Source organism: Mustela putorius, unplaced genomic scaffold, assembly GCF_011764305.1.
Source record: "Mustela putorius furo isolate JIRA1106 unplaced genomic scaffold, ASM1176430v1.1 tig00003853_pilon_pilon_pilon, whole genome shotgun sequence".
Classification (NCBI taxonomy): Eukaryota; Metazoa; Chordata; class Mammalia; order Carnivora; family Mustelidae; genus Mustela; species Mustela putorius.
Window position 1 is genome coordinate 16,277,440 of NW_025422005.1, and position 18,502 is coordinate 16,295,941.

The 18,502-nt window shown below is 54.9% G+C and overlaps 1 protein-coding gene across 3 annotated transcripts in view; it reads left to right on the forward strand.

Annotated features, from left to right (window-relative positions):
• The first annotated feature begins 5,905 nt into the window (after positions 1-5,905).
• EPHB2 (EPH receptor B2) overlaps positions 5,906-18,502 on the forward strand; it is a 183,409-nt gene continuing 170,812 nt past the window's right edge. For 2 of the 3 annotated variants that reach the window (XM_045063932.1, XM_045063933.1), the window contains exon 1: positions 5,928-6,118. In XM_045063932.1, the coding sequence (XP_044919867.1) occupies positions 6,058-6,118 (61 nt within the window). In that variant the 5' untranslated portion in view covers positions 5,928-6,057. Of the gene's footprint in view, positions 6,119-18,502 lie in introns of all 3 variants that reach the window. The other variant, XM_045063934.1, reaches the window with a different exon arrangement.

The window sequence follows — 18,502 nt, forward strand, 5'->3', positions numbered from 1 at the left end:
GCCCAAGGTCACAGGGCTCAGAAAAGGTAGAGCTGGGTTTGAACCCAGGCTGTCCCTCTCCCATACCTGTGGCCCTTCAAAATGGGAGCAGAAGGGAAGCTCTTCTCCAGAATAGATGCTCAGATGACCTCCACTGCAGAAGGCTGATCACAAAGTCTGGTGGAGACCCAGATGTGGAAATCCTCCACTCCAGCACCTCCTGCCTGGGTCTCTCTACCTTCTGCCGGCGCTCCCGGAGGGTGCATTAACTTCCGAGGCCGCCAGGTGGCAGTGAGGAGTCTGTCTGCTCGGAGCCTCAGCCCAGCCCAGCCTCCCGCTCCCAGCCACAAAGACCCAGGGCTGCCAATGAGGAGTGAGGCACAGTGAGACTTTCAGGGGACCCTCCCCTCCTGGTTGCTCCTCGCAAAATCCCTGCAGGCTCTGTGCTCAGAGGGGCATCCAAAGCGGACTTGGGTTTGCAGGTATCTTTAGGTGAAGCCGGAAGGTGCACAAAGTTGCCAGCTTTATGGTCATTCGGGCCCTGGAATAGTACACAGCTGATAGCAATACGGCTGCAGGAGAGTTTTTGGTTTTCTTTTCCTAAAGATTTTATTTATTTATTTGTCAGAGAGAGAGAGACAGAGAGCACACAAGCAGGCAGAGTGGCAGGCAGAGCCAGAGAGAGAAGCAGGCTCCCTGCCAAGCAAGGAGCCCGCTGCAAGACTCGATTCCAGGACCCTGGGGTTATGACCTGAGCCGAAGGCAGCGGCTTAACCGACCGAGCCACCCAGGCATCCCTGCAGGAGAGTTTTTAACAACCCAGGGAAATGCACCCCCACCATAGCAGGGGGGGGGGGGGGGGGTGGGGGGGGGGGAATAGGACAGAACACAGTGCATTTGGAAAGCTTCTAGTTATGTGCAAATTACTTGCGTCTAAAAAAATGCCTGAAAGGAAATGGATCAAAACATGAATAATGGGGGCACCTCGGGGGCTCAGTGGGCTAAAGCCTCTGCCTTCTGCCGGGGTCATGATCCCAGGGTCCTGGGATGGAGCCCCGCATTGGGCTCTCTGCTCAGTGGGGAGCCTGCTTCCTCCTCTTCCTCTGCCTGCTTCTCTGCCTACTTGTGATCTCTGTCTGTCAAATAAATAAAGAAAATCTTAAAATAAATAAATAAATAAAATCTTTTAAAAAATAAAATTCTTAAAAAAAAAAAAACATGAACAGTGGCTCTCAGGCTGGGGAAATGATGGGTGGTTTTTGTTTTCCCCCTAAACTCTTTTATATCTTCTTTATTTTTATCAGTGGGTATGTTCCACTTTTCTCATGGAGGTATAAAATATTTTCTTAAAAGAGAAAGGAAAGATATGGACCATCAGTAAGATTCTTTCGTCTTTCAATTGTCACCTCCTCCAGGAAGCCTTCCTTCTCTGGAGGGAGGGAATGACTTCGTCCTCTGTGCCCCTCGAGTGTTTGAACAGCTTGTATTAAAGAGCACTTTTTGCTCCGTAGGGTAATTATTGACGTCAGTGTCTAAATCTATGCTATTCAATATGGTAACCACTAGCCACTAGTCACATGTAGCCAAGGGCAGAGCCCTTGAGATGTGGCTGGTGTAAATTGAGAGATGCTAAAATATAAAATACACACCAGGGTGCCTGGGTGGCTCAGTGGGTTAAAGCCTCTGCCTTCGGCTCAGGTCATGATCTCAGGGTCCTGGGATCAAGCCCCACATCGGGCTCTTTCCTCAGCAGGGAGCCTGCTCCCCCCTCTCTCTCTGCCTGCTTCTCTGCCTACTTGTGATCTCTGTCAAATAAAAAATAAAATCTTAAAAAAAAAATACACACCAGATTTCAAAGACTTAGTATGAAAAAAAAATGTCAAATGGTTCATTAATTGCATGTTAAAACTAGTATTTTGAACATACTGGGTTAGATAAATATATTAAAACAAACTTCACCCTGGTTTTTTTTCCTTTTTTTAATGTGGTTACCAGAAAATTTAAAAATTGTGTGTGGGTCTTATATCTTGCTGGACAGTGCTGGTCTGTGAATTTCATGAGGAAGGATCTGTGAGGAAAGATCTGCCCGTGCCAGTGCAGGTCCAGAGAGGGGAAAGGCCCTGTCCAAGGTCTCACAGCAAAGGAGCAGCAGAACTAGAACTTGAACTCTGGCTGGTCTCGCAGTGGCTCCAACTGGGGTCTGACCCACCCCTGGCCGTGTCCCCCACGGGTCCTGCGTGTGGGGAGAGAAGGGGCATTGGGATGGAAGTTAGAGACATAGTTATACTGTGAAGTAACCTCTACGTCTGTCACTCAGCATAACAAGTTTTCTTTTCAGAAAGCCCTCAGGAAGAAGGCCTCAGAGCCCTGAAGACCCAGGACTCATTCTGCTGGTATGGGGGAGATGAGGACACAGCTTTTGTTGTCTCCGCTGAATCCACAACAATGGAGTCAGAGCAGAAAGTGGCCTCAGAAAGCCACCTCAGCCAAGGCCTTCATTCTGTGTTCCTGGCAAGTGGGGCCCAGAGAGGGTGAGCGCACTGCCCAAGGTCACACAGCGATTCTCTCTTTATAATCCTTGATTCCTCTCCATTGTGCTTAAAATACAATCCATTTTTCTTCTCTCTGACCTAATCTGCTCCACACTCTGGTTGCTTGCCATGCTTCAGCTACGATTCCTAGAAGGTGCTCAGGATAGGCTCACCTCAGGGCCTTTGCATTTGCAGTTTCTCCTTGGAACTCTTTTTTCCACCCTTGTACATGGTGGCCCCCTCATCATCCAGGTTTTAGCTATCATGTCTATGTTTCAGTCTTCAAAGAGGACTTCTCTGATTCTCCAGCTAGAGTAGCCTCCTCCCGCCCCAGTCACCCAAGTTCCCATCACCCTGTTTTAGCGTCTTCCTGGCATGTATCAATACCTTAGTTATCTTTTCCGTATAAAGGTCTTATACGGCAGAAGGAAGGTTCTAGAAGAGCAGGGCCTTCTCGCGCCTGGCCTTGCCTCCCCCCATGCTCCATTGATGTTTATTAATCAAATTGCATTGGAAGAGATCTGGATGAATCGGGTGACTGAAGGCTAGTTGCAGCCATACATCTACCCCCAAATCTGCTGTGTGTCCTTGGGTAAGTACTTTTTTTCCCCTCTCTGGGCCCCAGTTTCCCCTTCTGAAAAATGGAGCTTCCACTGCTGCCAGGCTGGCTGGCAGGATAGGCTGGTTGAATTAGCATCAGTCGAGCTGATGGGTGTGAACACTGCTTTGTAAACTGTTAAAGCGTGATTGCAAATGTGAGTAGCTGTTGTCATTAGACAAATGAAGTTAAGCCGTGTCTTCCTCGCAGCTGAGGGGAGTGGGTCAGCTGCTTTCCGGGGCCTCCTGCCCTGCGGGTTTATTATTCTGAATCCCAGTGCTGCCTGCAGGCAGCTCACAGTCTGCAGGGGTGGCGGAGATAAGATGCAAATCAGAAACAAACAATCTGAGACTCCAGCAAAGGTTCTGCAGGGGGCTGACCATCTTTCAGGAAACTGCAAAGTGCAAAAGCTCGGAGAGGGAGTGAGGCCAAGGTCAATTAAAGCTCTTGGTGGGGGGTGAGAGGGGCCAAATTGAAGCCTGCAGAGCGGAGGGGAGCACCCTGGCAGACTGCACAGCAGGGACAAAGGCATGGCCAAGGGCAGTTGCCTGAGATCCGTGAGGAGAGGCGCAGCCAGAGGGTCCCAAATGGGGAGTAAGATATTGTTTAGGGAGAAAAAGATGGGAGCTAAGGGGGCTTTATTTTATTATTATCATTATTTTTCTTTAGAGCCAGTTAAAGCCCCTGGACTGATCTGTATTTAATTATATAATGTTGAGTAAGTCATTTCCCTCTTCAGGCCTCAGTTTCCTTATCAGTGTAGAGGGGATATAGGGAGTTGATAAATGGGTTCCTGAGTTTGAAGGATCCATGAAAGTCCTGAGAGGGGACGGAGCTGGGCTCAGACAAGCCTGGCGTGGAACCCTAGCTCTGACTTGCTGTATGACCTTGGACGAGTTTTCTGGTCCTCCGTTTCCTTGTCTGAAAAGGTGAGCACCTACTTCACAGGGCTGAAAGTTTCAGGGAACAAGCTATAAGGGAACAAGGATCTGGTACCAGATCCATGATTAATGCCTCCACTGTCCCTATTTTGGGTCAAAGGAGGAGGTACTGATGGAGTGGGTAGGTGGTGACAAGGGCACAAGGAGAGAAACCATGCAGAAGAGCTCGGTCCACGGCGCACATAGTAACAGGTGCTCCAGAAACATTTGTTGAATTGGGAAGGGATGGGGCACCTGGGTGATGGCTCTCAGTGTGTGCAGTAGCTTGGGCTGCTCTGCGCAGGAGAGGGAGTCTTGTCCCAGGATGGGCCAAGCTCAGGGTCTCCCAGACCCTGGATCCTCTGCAAAGTCTGACAAAGCAAGAACTGCCCTACCTCCAGCGGATCTTGACCCTGGTCAAGGAGGAACCCACGGGCTTGGGAGGGGGATAGACCCCCCCCCCCGCAATTTCTTCCACTGGCTCCTTCCCAAGCAGTCTACCCCAGCCGTCAGGGCCCACTTCCTCCTGGTGACTTTCTAGGATCGGACTCCCGAAGCTTCCAAAGATGACCCAATTTTCCAAATCTTAGATGGGCTCTCAGAGTCTGTGGTCCCCTTTTCTTGGTATGGAGAGGGCTCTGAAGGGAGGGGATTGTGGGGACATTTTGAGAGTTTGTGGGACAAAGGGGCAGGACAGGTCTGGGTGGTGTGCAGTGAATTTAAACTGTCCATACCTCTACTGAGCTCTTATACCCACTCCACAGAGCAGGAAGGTCCTGGTTAAGTCTTGTTTGTCAGGAGGCAGCTCAAAAAGGCCAGGGGCCCTGCCTGGGTGATTCCCGCAGGCCCTCCTGAAGCTTGCCCACCATCCAGTCTTGCAAGGCCTGTTAATGATGATAGTGATGAAGGCTGTCAGAGCTGGGCTGGGCCCACAGGGACGGAAAAGGTGTTGTGTCCTCCCCGAAGGGACAGCCGTGCACAAAACCATGGCCGCACTGTGAGGTCCATTCCACCCAGGGAAGGCTTCCGCAGATGCCCCCCATCCGCCTCTTTCACCCCCAAACTGCATTAAGAACAAGATGAACAGAGAAAGAGAATCCTAATGTACAGATAGAAGGGTCTGCAGGGAGGGGCTCGCGGGCTCGCTCAGAACAAGGCGGGGAGGGTAGGCCTGGGGTCTGTCTGCCAGGCCCGGCCCACCCCCGCCGGAGTGACCCCCCCCACCCCAGGCTCTCGTGTTAAGCGCCAAGGCCCACTCTCCCGGGCGGAGGCCCCAACCCAGCCCCAGCGCCTGGGAAAGCCGCCTGTTTTGTTCCCATCTCCAACCCCCCTTCTCTCTCTCTCTTTCTCTCTCTCTCTCTCTTTTTTTTTCATTCATTGCAGTTCGGTCCTTTTCGGAGCCGCAGGGACCCGGTGGCAGGGCTGAGGCAAGGGGGTGGCACTCCCGGCCCTGACAGGTAGGGCCAGCCCTCACTTTGGGCAGCCCCTTCCCCGCCCTCCCCCCGGGTCCCCTCTCCCTGCCCCTGTCAGCCGCGCCAGACGCTCTCCGGCTTTGCAGCATTCAATAAAAATTCAGAAACATTTGGGCTGAAATCGCTGCTTTATCTGGAGGAGCCACAGCGCCGGGAGAGACCACTGCTGCGCGGGGGGAGCTCCGGGTCTCTATCGCCCCGACGCGCGAGGTCTCGGTGCACCAGCGCCCGCGCCGCCCCCGGGGAGGGCCCGCAGGCGCGGGGGGTGCTCGGGCTCGGGGGGCGCGCGCGGCCAGCGGGGGTCCCGGGTGCGCGCGGGGGGCGGCGGCCAGGCCGGGCTCCCCCCGCGCCCGCGGCTCAGGTGGGCCGTGCCCAGCGCTGGCGGAGCCCGGGTCCCCGTTCTGCCCGGGCTGGATGGCTCATTCTGCTGGCTGCGCGGTGGCGGCGGCTGTGTGTGCGCCGCGCCTCGCCGCTCCCCCCCGGCCCCCCGAGCCCGGGGCGCGCGCTGCCGCCCGGGCCCCGCGGCGCCGCGGCCCGAGGCCCCGGGAAGCGCAGCCATGGCCCTGCGGAGGCTGGGGGCCGCGCTGCTGCTGCTGCCTCTGCTCGCCGCGGTGGAAGGTGAGCGGGCGGGCGGGCGGGCGGGCGATGGGGGCGGGGAGCGGCCGGGCACGGGCGGCCGCCGGCGCCCACCTCCGCCCCGCGGCCCGCAAAGTTTGCCCGGGGGCTCGCGCCGGGCGCAGGTGGCCGCGGGGAGGTGTGTCCGGCGGCGCCGGGAGGCGCGGGCCCCGCGGGCGCCCGGGGAGCGGCGGGCGCTGATTGACTGTGCCAGGAGGAGGCGAAGGGACCATCTTGCCGAGGCTTTGTAGCCAGCCCGGCGAGCGCCGCCCAGGGCCGGGGGCTGCCCACGCGCGCTCGCCGCCCTCGGCCCGGACACCCCCTCCGTGCGGGCCTGGCCTGGCTCGGCACGGGGTGCAGGGGCGCCGGCCCGGGGGCCCGGCGCGCAGTCGGGGCTGGAAAGTTTGGCAGGGAGCAGAGGGAGGGCGGCACCGCGGCTGGCCGGGGCGGGGGCCCGCGGTCTGCGCCCCCGGGATGCGGCCGGCGCCCCGAAGAGCAGGGGTGGGGGGGGACTGGCAGAGTGGAAGTGAACGCGCCAGCCCCCCTGCGCCGGTGCCTGCCCATCGCCCGCGGCGTACAATGGGGTCCCCTCCCGGGGAGGACTCCGGGGGGCGGGGGATGGGTCCGTGGGCATCTCTCCGCGGCGCGGGGTCTCCGGGCACCCCTGCCGGCCACCGCCCCGCTGGCGGCAGAGCTCAGCGTGGCCGCTGGAGCCCCGGGAACTCTCCAGCTGCCGCCAGGGCCGGACCAGATGCTCTTGCCATGTGTTGGCCTTGGCCGGGGTCGCCGGTCCCTCTCCCCATGGCTTCGTGTGTTGGTACCACCCGACCCCCAAGGGGTCAGGGTGGCTGCCAGGTCTCCCGAGCCAGCTTGCTCTGGAGGGAAAGTTAGTGGGCTCTGGGTGTGTCCACAGAGATGGCCAAGCTTGTAGGGCGAGAAATGAATACGAATAATGATTCTCATGCGTACTGCACTTTACAGTTTCCAACCCGCTTTACAGTTTATGAAGTACTTCGCACTACATGCAGCTCTCAGTGGTTTACAACGTGCTGCACAGTTGACAAGGTACTCTAAGCTTTACAAAGTGCTTTCCCACCCACAATTTTGTTGGATTCCCCAAAATAAGTCTTCCGCAGAAGCCGGGTGGGTATGATTGTTACTCCCTTTTAATAGAAAGGGAAATTGAGGCTCAGAAGGGTCAGCGGCTCGCCCATGGCCTTTGCCTGATAAAAGATAGAACCCAGGGCTGGGGTCTCTGAAGCCTGGGCTCTGCTCATATTGCTGGCTTTTCTTGCCCCTGAACCTGGTGAACCCTTCTAGGATTCTGCCACCCCAGGCTGAGGGGTGAAGCATATGTTCCCTTCATCTCAGGCCGTTTTAGGTGGGTGGGGAGCCCCTTCTCCTTTTGCAACTCAAAACAAAAACAAAAACAACAGAACAAAAACCTGATCAGACCAGGAGCAGGACTGTGGGTGCTGCAAAGGGCATGATGGGGGACCCCATGCTGTATCTTTAGTTTTGCACTTTTGTGTGTGGTGTGTGTGTGTGTGCTTTAGTGACCACAGTTTGGGGGTAGAGGGGTGTCCCTAGATGGCAGCCGGTTTCTCGAACGCAGGCAGCTGTCCTTCAGCTCCTAGAGGATTTGGCGGTTGCCTGTGGTTCCCCAGAGTGGGGCCACTGGGGCACCAAGGGTGGCACGGGCCCTGGGTGTGGAGGGCAGCCCGGGGCCTGGCTGCTGGCGGGAGTTCCCTGGAATATGGCTGAGGTACCACTTATTAACTATGGCTTTGGGGAAATGACTCATGTGTTGGCCCCGCTATACATTGGGATGTTTACAGTATTATGGGGAGCTTGGCATAAATATTGCTCTTTAGGTTGCCGTCAGCGGTGCTGGAGGGGAAGAAAATTGGCCCCTCTCGCGTTGGAAGAGGCCTGGGTGTGTTTTTAATTACCATGGGGTGGATGGAAGGCCCGTGCCTGTCCGGCCGTGGCCCTGGCTGGGGATGGTTGGGATCTGGTAGACCGTGGCTTGGCTGGACTATGGGCCCCGGAACACAGAGCTGATCGGCTGCTGACATCACTGGAGGGGACGGCTGCTGGGGTGGGGGAGGGCACTCCAAACCTTGCTTCAGGCCCTTCCTTTGCCCCTCCACCCCCAAGATACGAAGCAATCTTGTCTGTTAGGGGTTAACCAGGAGCTAGCCAAACAGATGGGGCTATGGTGTGAGGTGGAGGTCAAGGGCCCTGCTTCTAATTTACCCCAGGACCCTGGGCTATCTCCCTCCCTTACAGCGGCCTCAGTGTGCCCCTGTGTAAAATGGTCTAGGAGGTCTCTTGGGGTTCCATGATATGCACCCACTTGCTCTCTCTGAGCCTGTTTCTTCCTCGTCAGGCGAAGGTGCAATTATAGGGCCCATCCTTTCTGTCTCACGGGGGTGTTTGTGAAATTCAGACCACATAACGGATAAGAAAAGCCCACCTTAAGGAGCTGTGTATGGCCTTTGGGAGGTGGGGGATGAGGATGGGCAGGGCTGCTCGTGGCTCATCCCAGAAGAGACGGGGTTCAGCTGGGAACAGTGCAGTCTGTGGAGACAGGTCTGCAGCTTGGGGTGTCGGGAGGACTGCCCCCGAGACAAAGAGTCCCCCGAGTCACATGGCCAGCACTCCCTTCCCTCCCTGCTCCTCATACCCTGTGCTAACAAGGTTGTCCCGAGCATCAAGATCTTAGGAAACCCCCAGGCTTTAGAATGAGAGAGGGGAGAGAAGGTGTATGTGCTCCAGGGGGAATGGGGGGCGGGGAGCTCCAGGGTGAGTATGGCAAGCTCAGTAACTCCCCCAAACCATGAGATACTCCCCGCCCCCTCACCCAGGGAAACACAGTCTGGAGCATCTGGAGTGGGGGCTTAGAGAGGGATGGAAGTGCTCTGGGGACACGTCCAACAGGAGAAGAGGCCAGTGACAGACCAGCCACTAGATGGAATCCCAAGGTTGAAGTCTAGAGAAAATCGGTCTCTGTGCATTTGCTCATTTGGTCTCCAAATGTTTGTGGAGTTTCCTCTCTGGCTGCTGTGGTGCTAGACCCTGGGGCCAGCAGGGAGATAGGGGACAAGCTGATAGGGAAAGCAGTTGGCAGTATATAATGTGATAAGTGTGCCCCAGAGTGTTGCCAGGAGGAAGTCGGGCACCACCTGGGGCTCAGGGACCGTTTAAGGATGGGAGAGGGCTATTTCCTCTTTTATGGCTTTAGTTTTTGCCTCATTCTCTCTCCCTGTTTCATTCTTCCTGCAATGAAACTTCCCCAACCACCTGTCACAATAAAGAACTGTGTTCTCTAAAAGTGAAGGAAGCTGCCTTTGGGACCAGAGGACGAGGAGGATTTTACCTGGAAAGAGAAGCAGTGTGTGGACGCACGTGGAAGTGTGGGCTGGGGGCTCACTTGGGTGTTGAAGGCAGCAAGGGGGGAGGGGTTGAGGCTGAAAGTCGAGGGCAGGAAAGTCCCGAAAGGCTAGGACGGAAGGCTGAGGAATTTGGGCTTGATGCTGAGGGCAGTGGGGAGCCATAGAGGGACCTGGCCAGATTTGTGTTTGGAAAGATCTCCGCCAGCCAGTGTGTGGGATGTTCAGAGGAGCCAAACGTGGCCCCACGCACTTGAGAGAAGGCCGGCTTGGCTGTTCTCAGCTAGACTGTGAGCTCCCTGAGGATACGTACCTGGCTTACTTTATGTCCGCAGTTGTGGTAAAAAGAGGTCAGTTCCAATGCCACCTCCCCAGAGGCCTTCCGTGATTACCTCATCTAAAACAGACTCAGTCCCGCCACTTTCTAACCCACCTGCTTTGTTTTGCTTCCTAGCATGCACGGCCACGCGACTCGGTACCACGGCGTTGTTCATTTCCTTGTTTAGTATTCACCTGGCCTGCTAGACTGTGAACTCTGGGAGGGAAGAGGCTGTTAGCGACCGTGTTTGCTGTGGCATCCCCGTGCCTAGAACTGCACCCGGTCCCATGGGTCCCCGGGAATTGAATGACACAATGTCATTCAATGAATGTGTGCCGAGTTGAGCGCGTGAACGAATAGATCACATTGTGTTCTGTGGTAAGGGTCAGGGGGGTGACACAGAGATGAAAGAGAGAGTCCACCTGGCCGGAGAGAGGAAGGAAGTCTCTCCGGAGGGAGAAGCTGCGGGTCCGGCTGGAACAGGTACGCAGGACACAGCTCAGCCAGGCCTGAGGGTTCAAATAGGTGAGCAGCCCCTATGTGTTAGACATCGTCCCCTTCTTGTGAGGGTGGAGGGAGCCCGCCCTCCCCCCAACACCCTTCTGGTCTCTGCCACCACCCCCTCCTGGCTCTCTCCTGGGCCTACCTCTTGGGCATTGCCTAAGGCCCAGCGACCTTCAGTGGGATTAATTTGGAATTGGTTTTCCTTTTATGTTTGTTTCTTCCGCTTTTCATTTTTAAAGGAGGCTGCTTTCATGTATCCGTCTTAGCCAGGAAATCTGGGCTTAGATTTAAAACCCAAATGCTGTATAATTCAGAAGCAAGTTGACTTATTCATTCATTCCCACATCCATCCATGGGCACCCACTCCATGTCAGGTGCAGGGTCGGGGGAAGGCGTTCTGGCTTCGGAGGGGAAACAGAGCCAGCGTGGGGTAGAGAAGAAACACCACGTTCTAAGGCAGTCGGATCTGGGTTTAAAATCCCAGCGTGCTGTGTCCTAGGCAAGGAACTCAGATCCCTGGGACTTCTGTTCCCCCAGGGGTTTCAGTGGACACCCACATAAAGTGTCAGACACTCAGGCACGTGGCCGGGAACATCCGGGCCCTTTCAAGGACCCCTCCCTTGGAGCGTAGGCGTAGTCTGTTATAGCCATGTCCTAATATGGCCTCCTTTTTGGCATTTGGATTGTGCAGGCAACAAATCAACCCTCAGTGTCTCTCTCAACCCATGGTGGGGGCTCCCAGCGCCCCCCAGTCTTGGGATGGCAAGCCCCAAGCGTGGGAGGGCCCTGAGCTCCATCTCCGCCTCCTCCTTCACGCTTTGTTGGGGGCAAGTACTTGGGTTCTTCTACCAGAGGGACTCTCAGCAGGGGTCCACAGGCCTCCTTAGTTCTGGGCATCTGTGATCACCCTGAGAATGTAATTGAGTACTGGATGTTTATACAGATTTTCCTAGGAAGAGGGTCCTTAGTTTCAGAAGTTGCTCACTAATGGTGAGAACACTAACACACGCGGTGGGGGGCTTGCTTCTCCTAACTCTGGAATCCCAGATTTGCTCCCACCCCTGCCAGCCCTTCTGCTCTGCTGTGGCCCCAGGCCCTCCCATGAGGTGGTTCTTCCTGGTGCTTTTGCCTCTCTCCCCCCAACAACTCCATGAAGGTTTTGCATCGGCTTGAGAGCAGGTAAGGTTCTCTGGGCAGCTGTGCTGGGCTCTCAGCAAAGCCCAGGGTGGCAGCAGGGCAACTCCACCACCCAGGGCTCACCTATGAGTTTAGGCTGCAGGTCCGACCCCTGCAGGGGTCGGACCTGCAGCAAGGTGTGGATGGAGCTGGCTGGGGACAGGAGGCCTGGACCGGGCAAGGTAGGGGAGCTATGCTCTCTCCCTGGGTGGAGGGGTGAGATCCAGACGGCCTCCTGGCAGAGGTGGGCCTGGCCTGCTTGCCTGACTTAGCTGGAGATTTGATAGATCAAGAACAAGGCCTAGGAGTCTGTATCTTTAACACATTCCCCTGGTCTTTTCCATTGGGCAGACAGATTTGTCCCCCAGAGGCCTAAGATAAACCACAGGACTCCTGGGAAAAAGGAAGAGAAGCCGCAGCGGGAAACTGGAAAAGACTGAAATGAAGCGAAATCAATCAGAGTTAGCGCCACCTGCCCGGGCTGCCTGCCTGCTGGTGAACGGAGAGGCTGGGCTGGGGGAGGGCAGGGAAGAATGTTTGCACAGCTCCCGGGGGTGGGGCAGGCCGTTGATGCGACAGCACCTAGAAGCTTCCTGATTGGGATCGGCTCAGTCTGATAAGGCGGCTGGAAATCCCTTTAGGGCCTCTTAAGGCAGCTGCCTTCTGGAGGGTGGGAGAAGGGACACCTGTCCCTTTGGCGCCCCTGTGTCACCTGGGGAGCTTGGGCAGGCCACGTTAGCCTGGCCCATGCGAGGTGAGCTTCCTGGAACTATCTATCACCCTGCTGTAGCCCCCTGGGGGCAGGGGGTGTCCTCGGGGAGGAGAACTTGCCTGCTCTGTGGCCCATGACAAGTGATGTGCCGAACCTTAGCTCCCTCACATTAACCTGGAGATGTAAATGTATTTGCTTCGCTCCGGCTCCTGGAGAGGATTAAATGAGATGCTATAACAATGACCAGCCATGCAACCTGCCCCGTAGTTGTTTCCGGGTGTTCACTGGTTGTCATTACTGTGAAATGTCAGCACCTTCACTCCTCACCAGAGTGCTTGCTCCTTTCTCTGAAACCCCACGGCCCTTTAGCTTAGCCCTGACCACTTTCTCTCTTGTTCCATAAACAGCCTAGCCTGGGAGCTACAGGAAGGGGTTCTGGAGTCAGACCATCCTTTACTGTGTGTCTTCTGGTGGATTACTGAACCTGTCTGAGTCCCAGCACCCTGTTCTCTAAAATGGGGATAACAGCAACACCTGGGTGGCTCAGTCGGTTAAGCATCTGCCTTTGGCTTAGGTCATGATCCCAGGGTCCTGGGTTAGAGTCCCGCATCAGGTTCCCTGCTCAGCAGGGGGGGGGTCTGCTTCTCCCTCTGCCTCTCCCCCCGACCCAGCCCCCAGTTTGTGCAGTTACACACTCTCGCTCTCTCTCACTTTTCTCTCTGGAATAAATAAGGTCTTAAAAAAAAAACAAAACGAGATGGGGATAGTTTCCTGCTCTTGAGGTGGTTGTGAGGAATGAACGTGTTAATCCATACAAGATAAAGGCGAGTGTGTGCGTCAGGGCTGATGGCCATGGGGTAAATATTAACTGGTCGTTACTGCCCTATACCAACAGCAAACGGGCTTCCAAGTGGGGAAGCATGGGTGCTGACTCACTGGGGGACTCCGGCTCCGGCTCCCCCCACACCACTTCACTTGACCATCAGGAAAGACCAGAGATACAGTATCAAGTTCTGAGCCTTCTAGGGCAAGGATCTGACTCTTCCTGGGTAGTTGAGAGACCCCTTCAGCCTCTCTCTCTCTCTCTGGGACCCATCCCTTCCCCAGTTCTGCCTCTCTAATCTCAGGAGAGCGGTGGGCTCCTCTATAGCTATGTGTTCCTTCTTGTCTCTGCCTGCCTGGCAATGTGCCATGGTAATGATAACGGCCATTGATTCTTGGGCCAGACATCGGGCATCGTGTATGTCATCTGGTGCAAGTGCCCCAGGAGACACCATCCGGTTTTAGTGTCATGCCCATTGTACAGATGAGAAAACTGAAGCTCAGAGTTTTAGCCCAAGGACCTAAAGCTACGCAATGGGAGTTGGGAATTCAAACCCAGGTCCAGATGACTCCAAAGCTCTTGCTGCTTACTGCCACTCAAGCCGCTTCTGGAATGTGCCTCCCAGCCCAAAGAAAGGGCTTGGCTCTGGCGAGGGTCTCCAGGGCAGCCGTCCAACCTCTGACTCCATCAACATCCTGAGATAATGCAAGCGGGAGGGTTCTGGAACTCACAAACCTGCCATAAAAATGCAATCTCTGTCATAATGGCAAGAATAATGTTGTTCTAACTTAGACAAATCGGGTGTTAACTCGTTATATTGTAAGGGGCGCCTCCACAGAGATGGGAGAGGCCCGCGCCATTTGTAGCTTGTCCTTCCAAATCTATTAGCTCATCCGGTTCTTGCAGCAACCTAATAAGTGGGCAGGAGCCAGGGGGCCCATTTTAGAGATGAGAAAACTGAGGCCTGGGGGGATAACACTGCTTGCCCAAGGTCAGCAGCCAGACCAAGCTGGAAGCCCAAGGCCAATCTCAATGGCCCAGAGATCATCAATCCAATTTGAATTCTTTGCCAACATTTAAAAATCAAGAGATTTTAGAGAGAAATCCTCTTTCTGGCTTCTGTGAAAAGTCAGACAATCTGGCTTCGCTGGGCGCACATCCGACACGGCCACAGTTGGTGGAGCTGAGTAGTGGCTGCCTCTTCCAACGGCTTGAGAGCTGGGGGTAACTTGCTAACAACTTGCGTTACACCTTTGTGTAACTCTTCTCCTCCTCCTCCTCCTCCTCCTTCTTCTATTTCTTCTTTTTAAAGATTTTATTTATTTGGGGTGCCTGGGTGGCTCAGTGGGTTAAAGCCTCTGCCTTCAGCTCAGGTCATGATCTCAGGGTTCTGGGATCAAGCCCTGTATTGGGCTCTCTGCTCAGCAGGGAGTCTGCTTCTCCCCCCCCCCACCCCACCTCCTGCCTACCTCTCTGCCTACTTGTGATCTCTGTCTGTCAAATAAATAAAATCTTCAAAAAAAAAAAAAAAGATTTTATTTATTTACTTGACAGAGAGAGAGAGAAAGTGAGAGAAGGAACACAAGCATAGGGAGGGGGAAAGGAAGAAGCTGGCTTCCCGCTGAGCAGGGAGCCTGATGCAGGGCTTGATCCCAGGACCCTGGGATCATGACCTGAGCTGAAGGCAGATGCTTAATGACTGAGCCCTCCGGGCACCCCTGTGTAACTCTTCTTGCCCCTGGAGGCACAAGTTTTCCTTCTAGATCTGCCCCCTTCTCCCTGTGTGATCTGGAGTAAATTACTGCTCCTCTGTGGGCCTTAGCTGCCTCTTTTCGTAAGATGAAGGGGTGGGACTCCATGGTTTGGGAGGCCCCTCCCAGCTCCTGCATTCAGTGCCCAATGCCAGGCTCCAGGCAGGAAGGGAAGGGGAGAGCTATAAAAAGCACAGGGATCTGTTCCTGGAAAGTGTATCAGTTATCTTTTGCTGCGTAACAAGTCATCCCAAAACTTGCTGGCTTAAAACAATGGGTTATTATTTGTTCTGATTCCATGGACAGACTGGGTTCTGCCCGGCATTCATTCTGCTCTTTGTGGCATTAGCTGGGATCACTCTTGAGCCCACACTCAGCTAGGTTGTGCCGGAAGGTCCATTGTGGCCTCATGTACCTCTCCAAGGCCCTGGTCAGGATGGTGGGGGCTGGGCCTGCTCTCACCTTCCTCAGGATCTCTCACCAGCAGTGGTCCAGACTGACTTGCTTTCCATGGTGGTTGGCTCTCAGGATGGGGAAGCAGAAACCACCCAGACTTCTGAAGACCCAGGCTGTAATGTTACAAAATAACACCCCTGCCACCAAAAAAAGGTCACAGAGCCATATTAGATTCCTCCTGGACTTCCTTATCAGGTTCAAGGTGGGGGGAAATAAACTGGGCTGGATTTTCTGCTCATTTGTTAAAGGAAAGTCCCATTTCTTTCTTTCTTTCTTTCTTTCCTTCCTTCTTTCTTTCTAAGTAAGCTCTGTGCCTTGTGTGGAGCTCGAACTCACAACCCTAAGAGCAAAAGTCGCACATCCTGCTGACTGAGCCAGCCAGGTGCTCCCAAGAAAGCCTCATTTCTAGCTCAGTGGTTTAACACATAAAATTTGGCTCTGCATTGCCCATGGTCTTCAGCACATCTTTGGAGGAGATTGGTATCTCCCACCCACCGGCACACATCTCCAAGTGCTCTGAGCCAACCTGTGGGCCAAACTTGGGCTTAGACCCCCCCCCCCTTAATGGGAGGAGTGGCTTTGTGTCTAGCCATGGCAATGGGAGGCATTAGCAGTGGCCATATTTGGAGACGATCTGCTACAGGGAGCTTATAGTCTGGTGCAGGGGTGTGTAGAACAGGAAGCCAGAAACCCTACTCCCTACCTTCTCTTCCCTCCCACTCCACCCCCCACACTACTTCCCTGCACTGGCTTCCAGGGTGATCTGTCTCCCCCAAGAGGGCGAGGGACTCTTTTCTTCACCTTATCCCATGCTCAGCACAAAGCTCGTGACAGGCATGAAATAGATGTTTATGCAGCAAATGACAAATAATTAAACGCGGCAGCCAGAATCACAGATATTCAAGATCTGGCATGAGGCATAAGATCAGAGAAGGGGGCCCTGGTTTGGTGGAACTGAATTTGGAGAATGGGGCCAAGACATCCCTGTGGCCTGGGGCAGGACACATCACCCCTCAGGGCCTCAGTTTCCTTATCAGTAAAATTGAGGATCATGATTTCACCCACCTCAGAAGGCCATGGCAAGGAGCAACTGTGTTCTTCACTGAGCTGTAAAAGAACCCGTAACGGTGTGACCGGTTTGTCACTCCCACCTTGGCCAAGGGCCACTACAGGGGTAGGGAAGCCTTGGCGGAAACTAAGAAGTCTAGAGGCATTGGCCTGCTGCTACCAGATCTAAGTTTGGACCATAGGTTGGCTCAGAGTGCCCAGATACGTTGTGCCAGTGGGGAGATGGAGTGGGTTGGGGGGACACTGAGCTCTGAGTGGGAGCCGATTGTTAGATGACAGTGTCCCAGAGATAGGACCTGTCCTCCAAGGAAGGCAGGTGCTACCCCCGCTCCTGACTGTGTTGCTGTGCTGGAATTGGGGTTCAATTCTCTCACATCCTCTGATTTTTCAGTGTTTTGATGTGTATGGGAAAAAAGAGCTTTTACACGTTTGTGCAGTGCATTCTAAAACATAGTCCTGGTCAACCCAAACCGTGTTTGGGGGCTGGATCTCGTTCACTGACTGGCAGTTGATAAGCTCTGGTTCAGGTGTGTTGGGGGCGGGGGCAGGGGGAGGAGCCAAATAGCAAGAGCATCGTTATCCCCATTTTACAGATGGAGAAACGGAGGTGCCAAGAGCTGAAGTGACTCACCCCAGGTCACACAGCTCGTAGGTAGGGAGATTACCGGAAGTGGGTGTTAATCTTGAATTGGGGGATTCCTTTCCCTGTAATTTCGCTCCACACTTCCTCTTCCTGCCTTCCAGAACAACCCAGAAGCATAAGCTCCTTCTTGCAGCTATCTGCCGTGTTTGAAAGCAAAGGGCATGTCTTCCGTTGGGTTTCTTCTTTGAGGTAGAGTGGCTGGAGTGGAACTGAATTTGGTCTTACAATAGAACCGTGCCAGGTTGGACCTTCGGCTTGACTCCACAGCATGACCTTGGCCCTTTAACTTACCTCCTTGAGCCTCCATTTCTTCCTCTGTGACACGGGGCTAGGAAAGTCTTCCTAAGAAGCAACTTCTTAGATGATTCTTAAGGAGGAGCCGGGGAAGACGCGGCGAGGCAGGCATTGTAGGCGATGAGATGGCATCTGCAAAGGTCCGGGCAGGGGGCCTCTGAGTGTGCGGTGCGCCGGGGAGCTGGAGAGAGCCCTGTGTGGCTGAGAACAGGGCGTGCCAAGCACCAGGGCGGGGTGCAAGCTGCCTGGCCGCAGCAGGGAGAGAGCGTGGGGTCAACATTCCCATTATGGCGACGACATATGTCCACAGCACCAACTTGTCACTTGGCCTGAGTCCATGGGAAGCCGGAAGGACAAAAAGCATCGGAAACATGTAAGTGGGGAGAAAGCGGCTTAGCGCACAGTGGGATGCGTCCCGCCTGAATGGGGCTTCTCCGCCTCTCACGGGGAGGCAGAGCCTGGGAACAGCCTCGGCCAGAGCCCGCAGGGCCTTTCTGGAACCCACGAAAGGCCGTGGCCCAGGGAGTCTGTTCGAGTCAGGGCCCCGGCCCATCCGTCCTCTTGCCTGTCCCCATCAGCATCAGCTGTCATTCCCCCACGGCCTCAGATGGCAGCTCCCGTGGCTCTCGGGAGAACAGCCGAGAGGCCCTGACGCTGGGTGTCCCCGAGCCGGCCCGGAAGCCCGGCCCAGCCAGCAAAGCTTGGGACTCCCTTCTGGAGTTGAAAGGGTTCTGATGTCCCCTTGGCCTGGGTCCAGGGACGTGGAAGAGGCAGGAGACCCCAAAGGAAGATCCTGGATGTTGGAGACAGGCAGACCGTTCCAATCCCGGCTTCTCCACGTGTCTGTCGTGTCACCTGGGGGTAGGTCACTTCATCCTCCTCCGCCTCAGTTTCTCTCGTCTGTAAAATGAGGATGATCTCGCCTGCCCTGTGGCATCGTCTGGGGGAGTTAAAAGAGATGATGTATGAAAAGCAGGTGTTTGCTGAACCCCTCCCCACCTCAGCTTCTCAGCGGTTCCTGTGAGAAGAAGAAGAAGAATCATCAGAGCAGCAACTAACATTTACCGAGGGCTTGCTAGAGACCAGCCACAGGATTTGGGTGTTACTAGGACCTGCGTCCTAGAGACAAGAAAATTAAGGCTCAGAGATGTTAAGTAATTTGCCTACAGTCAGTAATGGAGCTGGAATCCTATCTCAGGGAGCCTGACTTTACGACAGATCAACAAAGAGTTGATTTCTTCTTCTC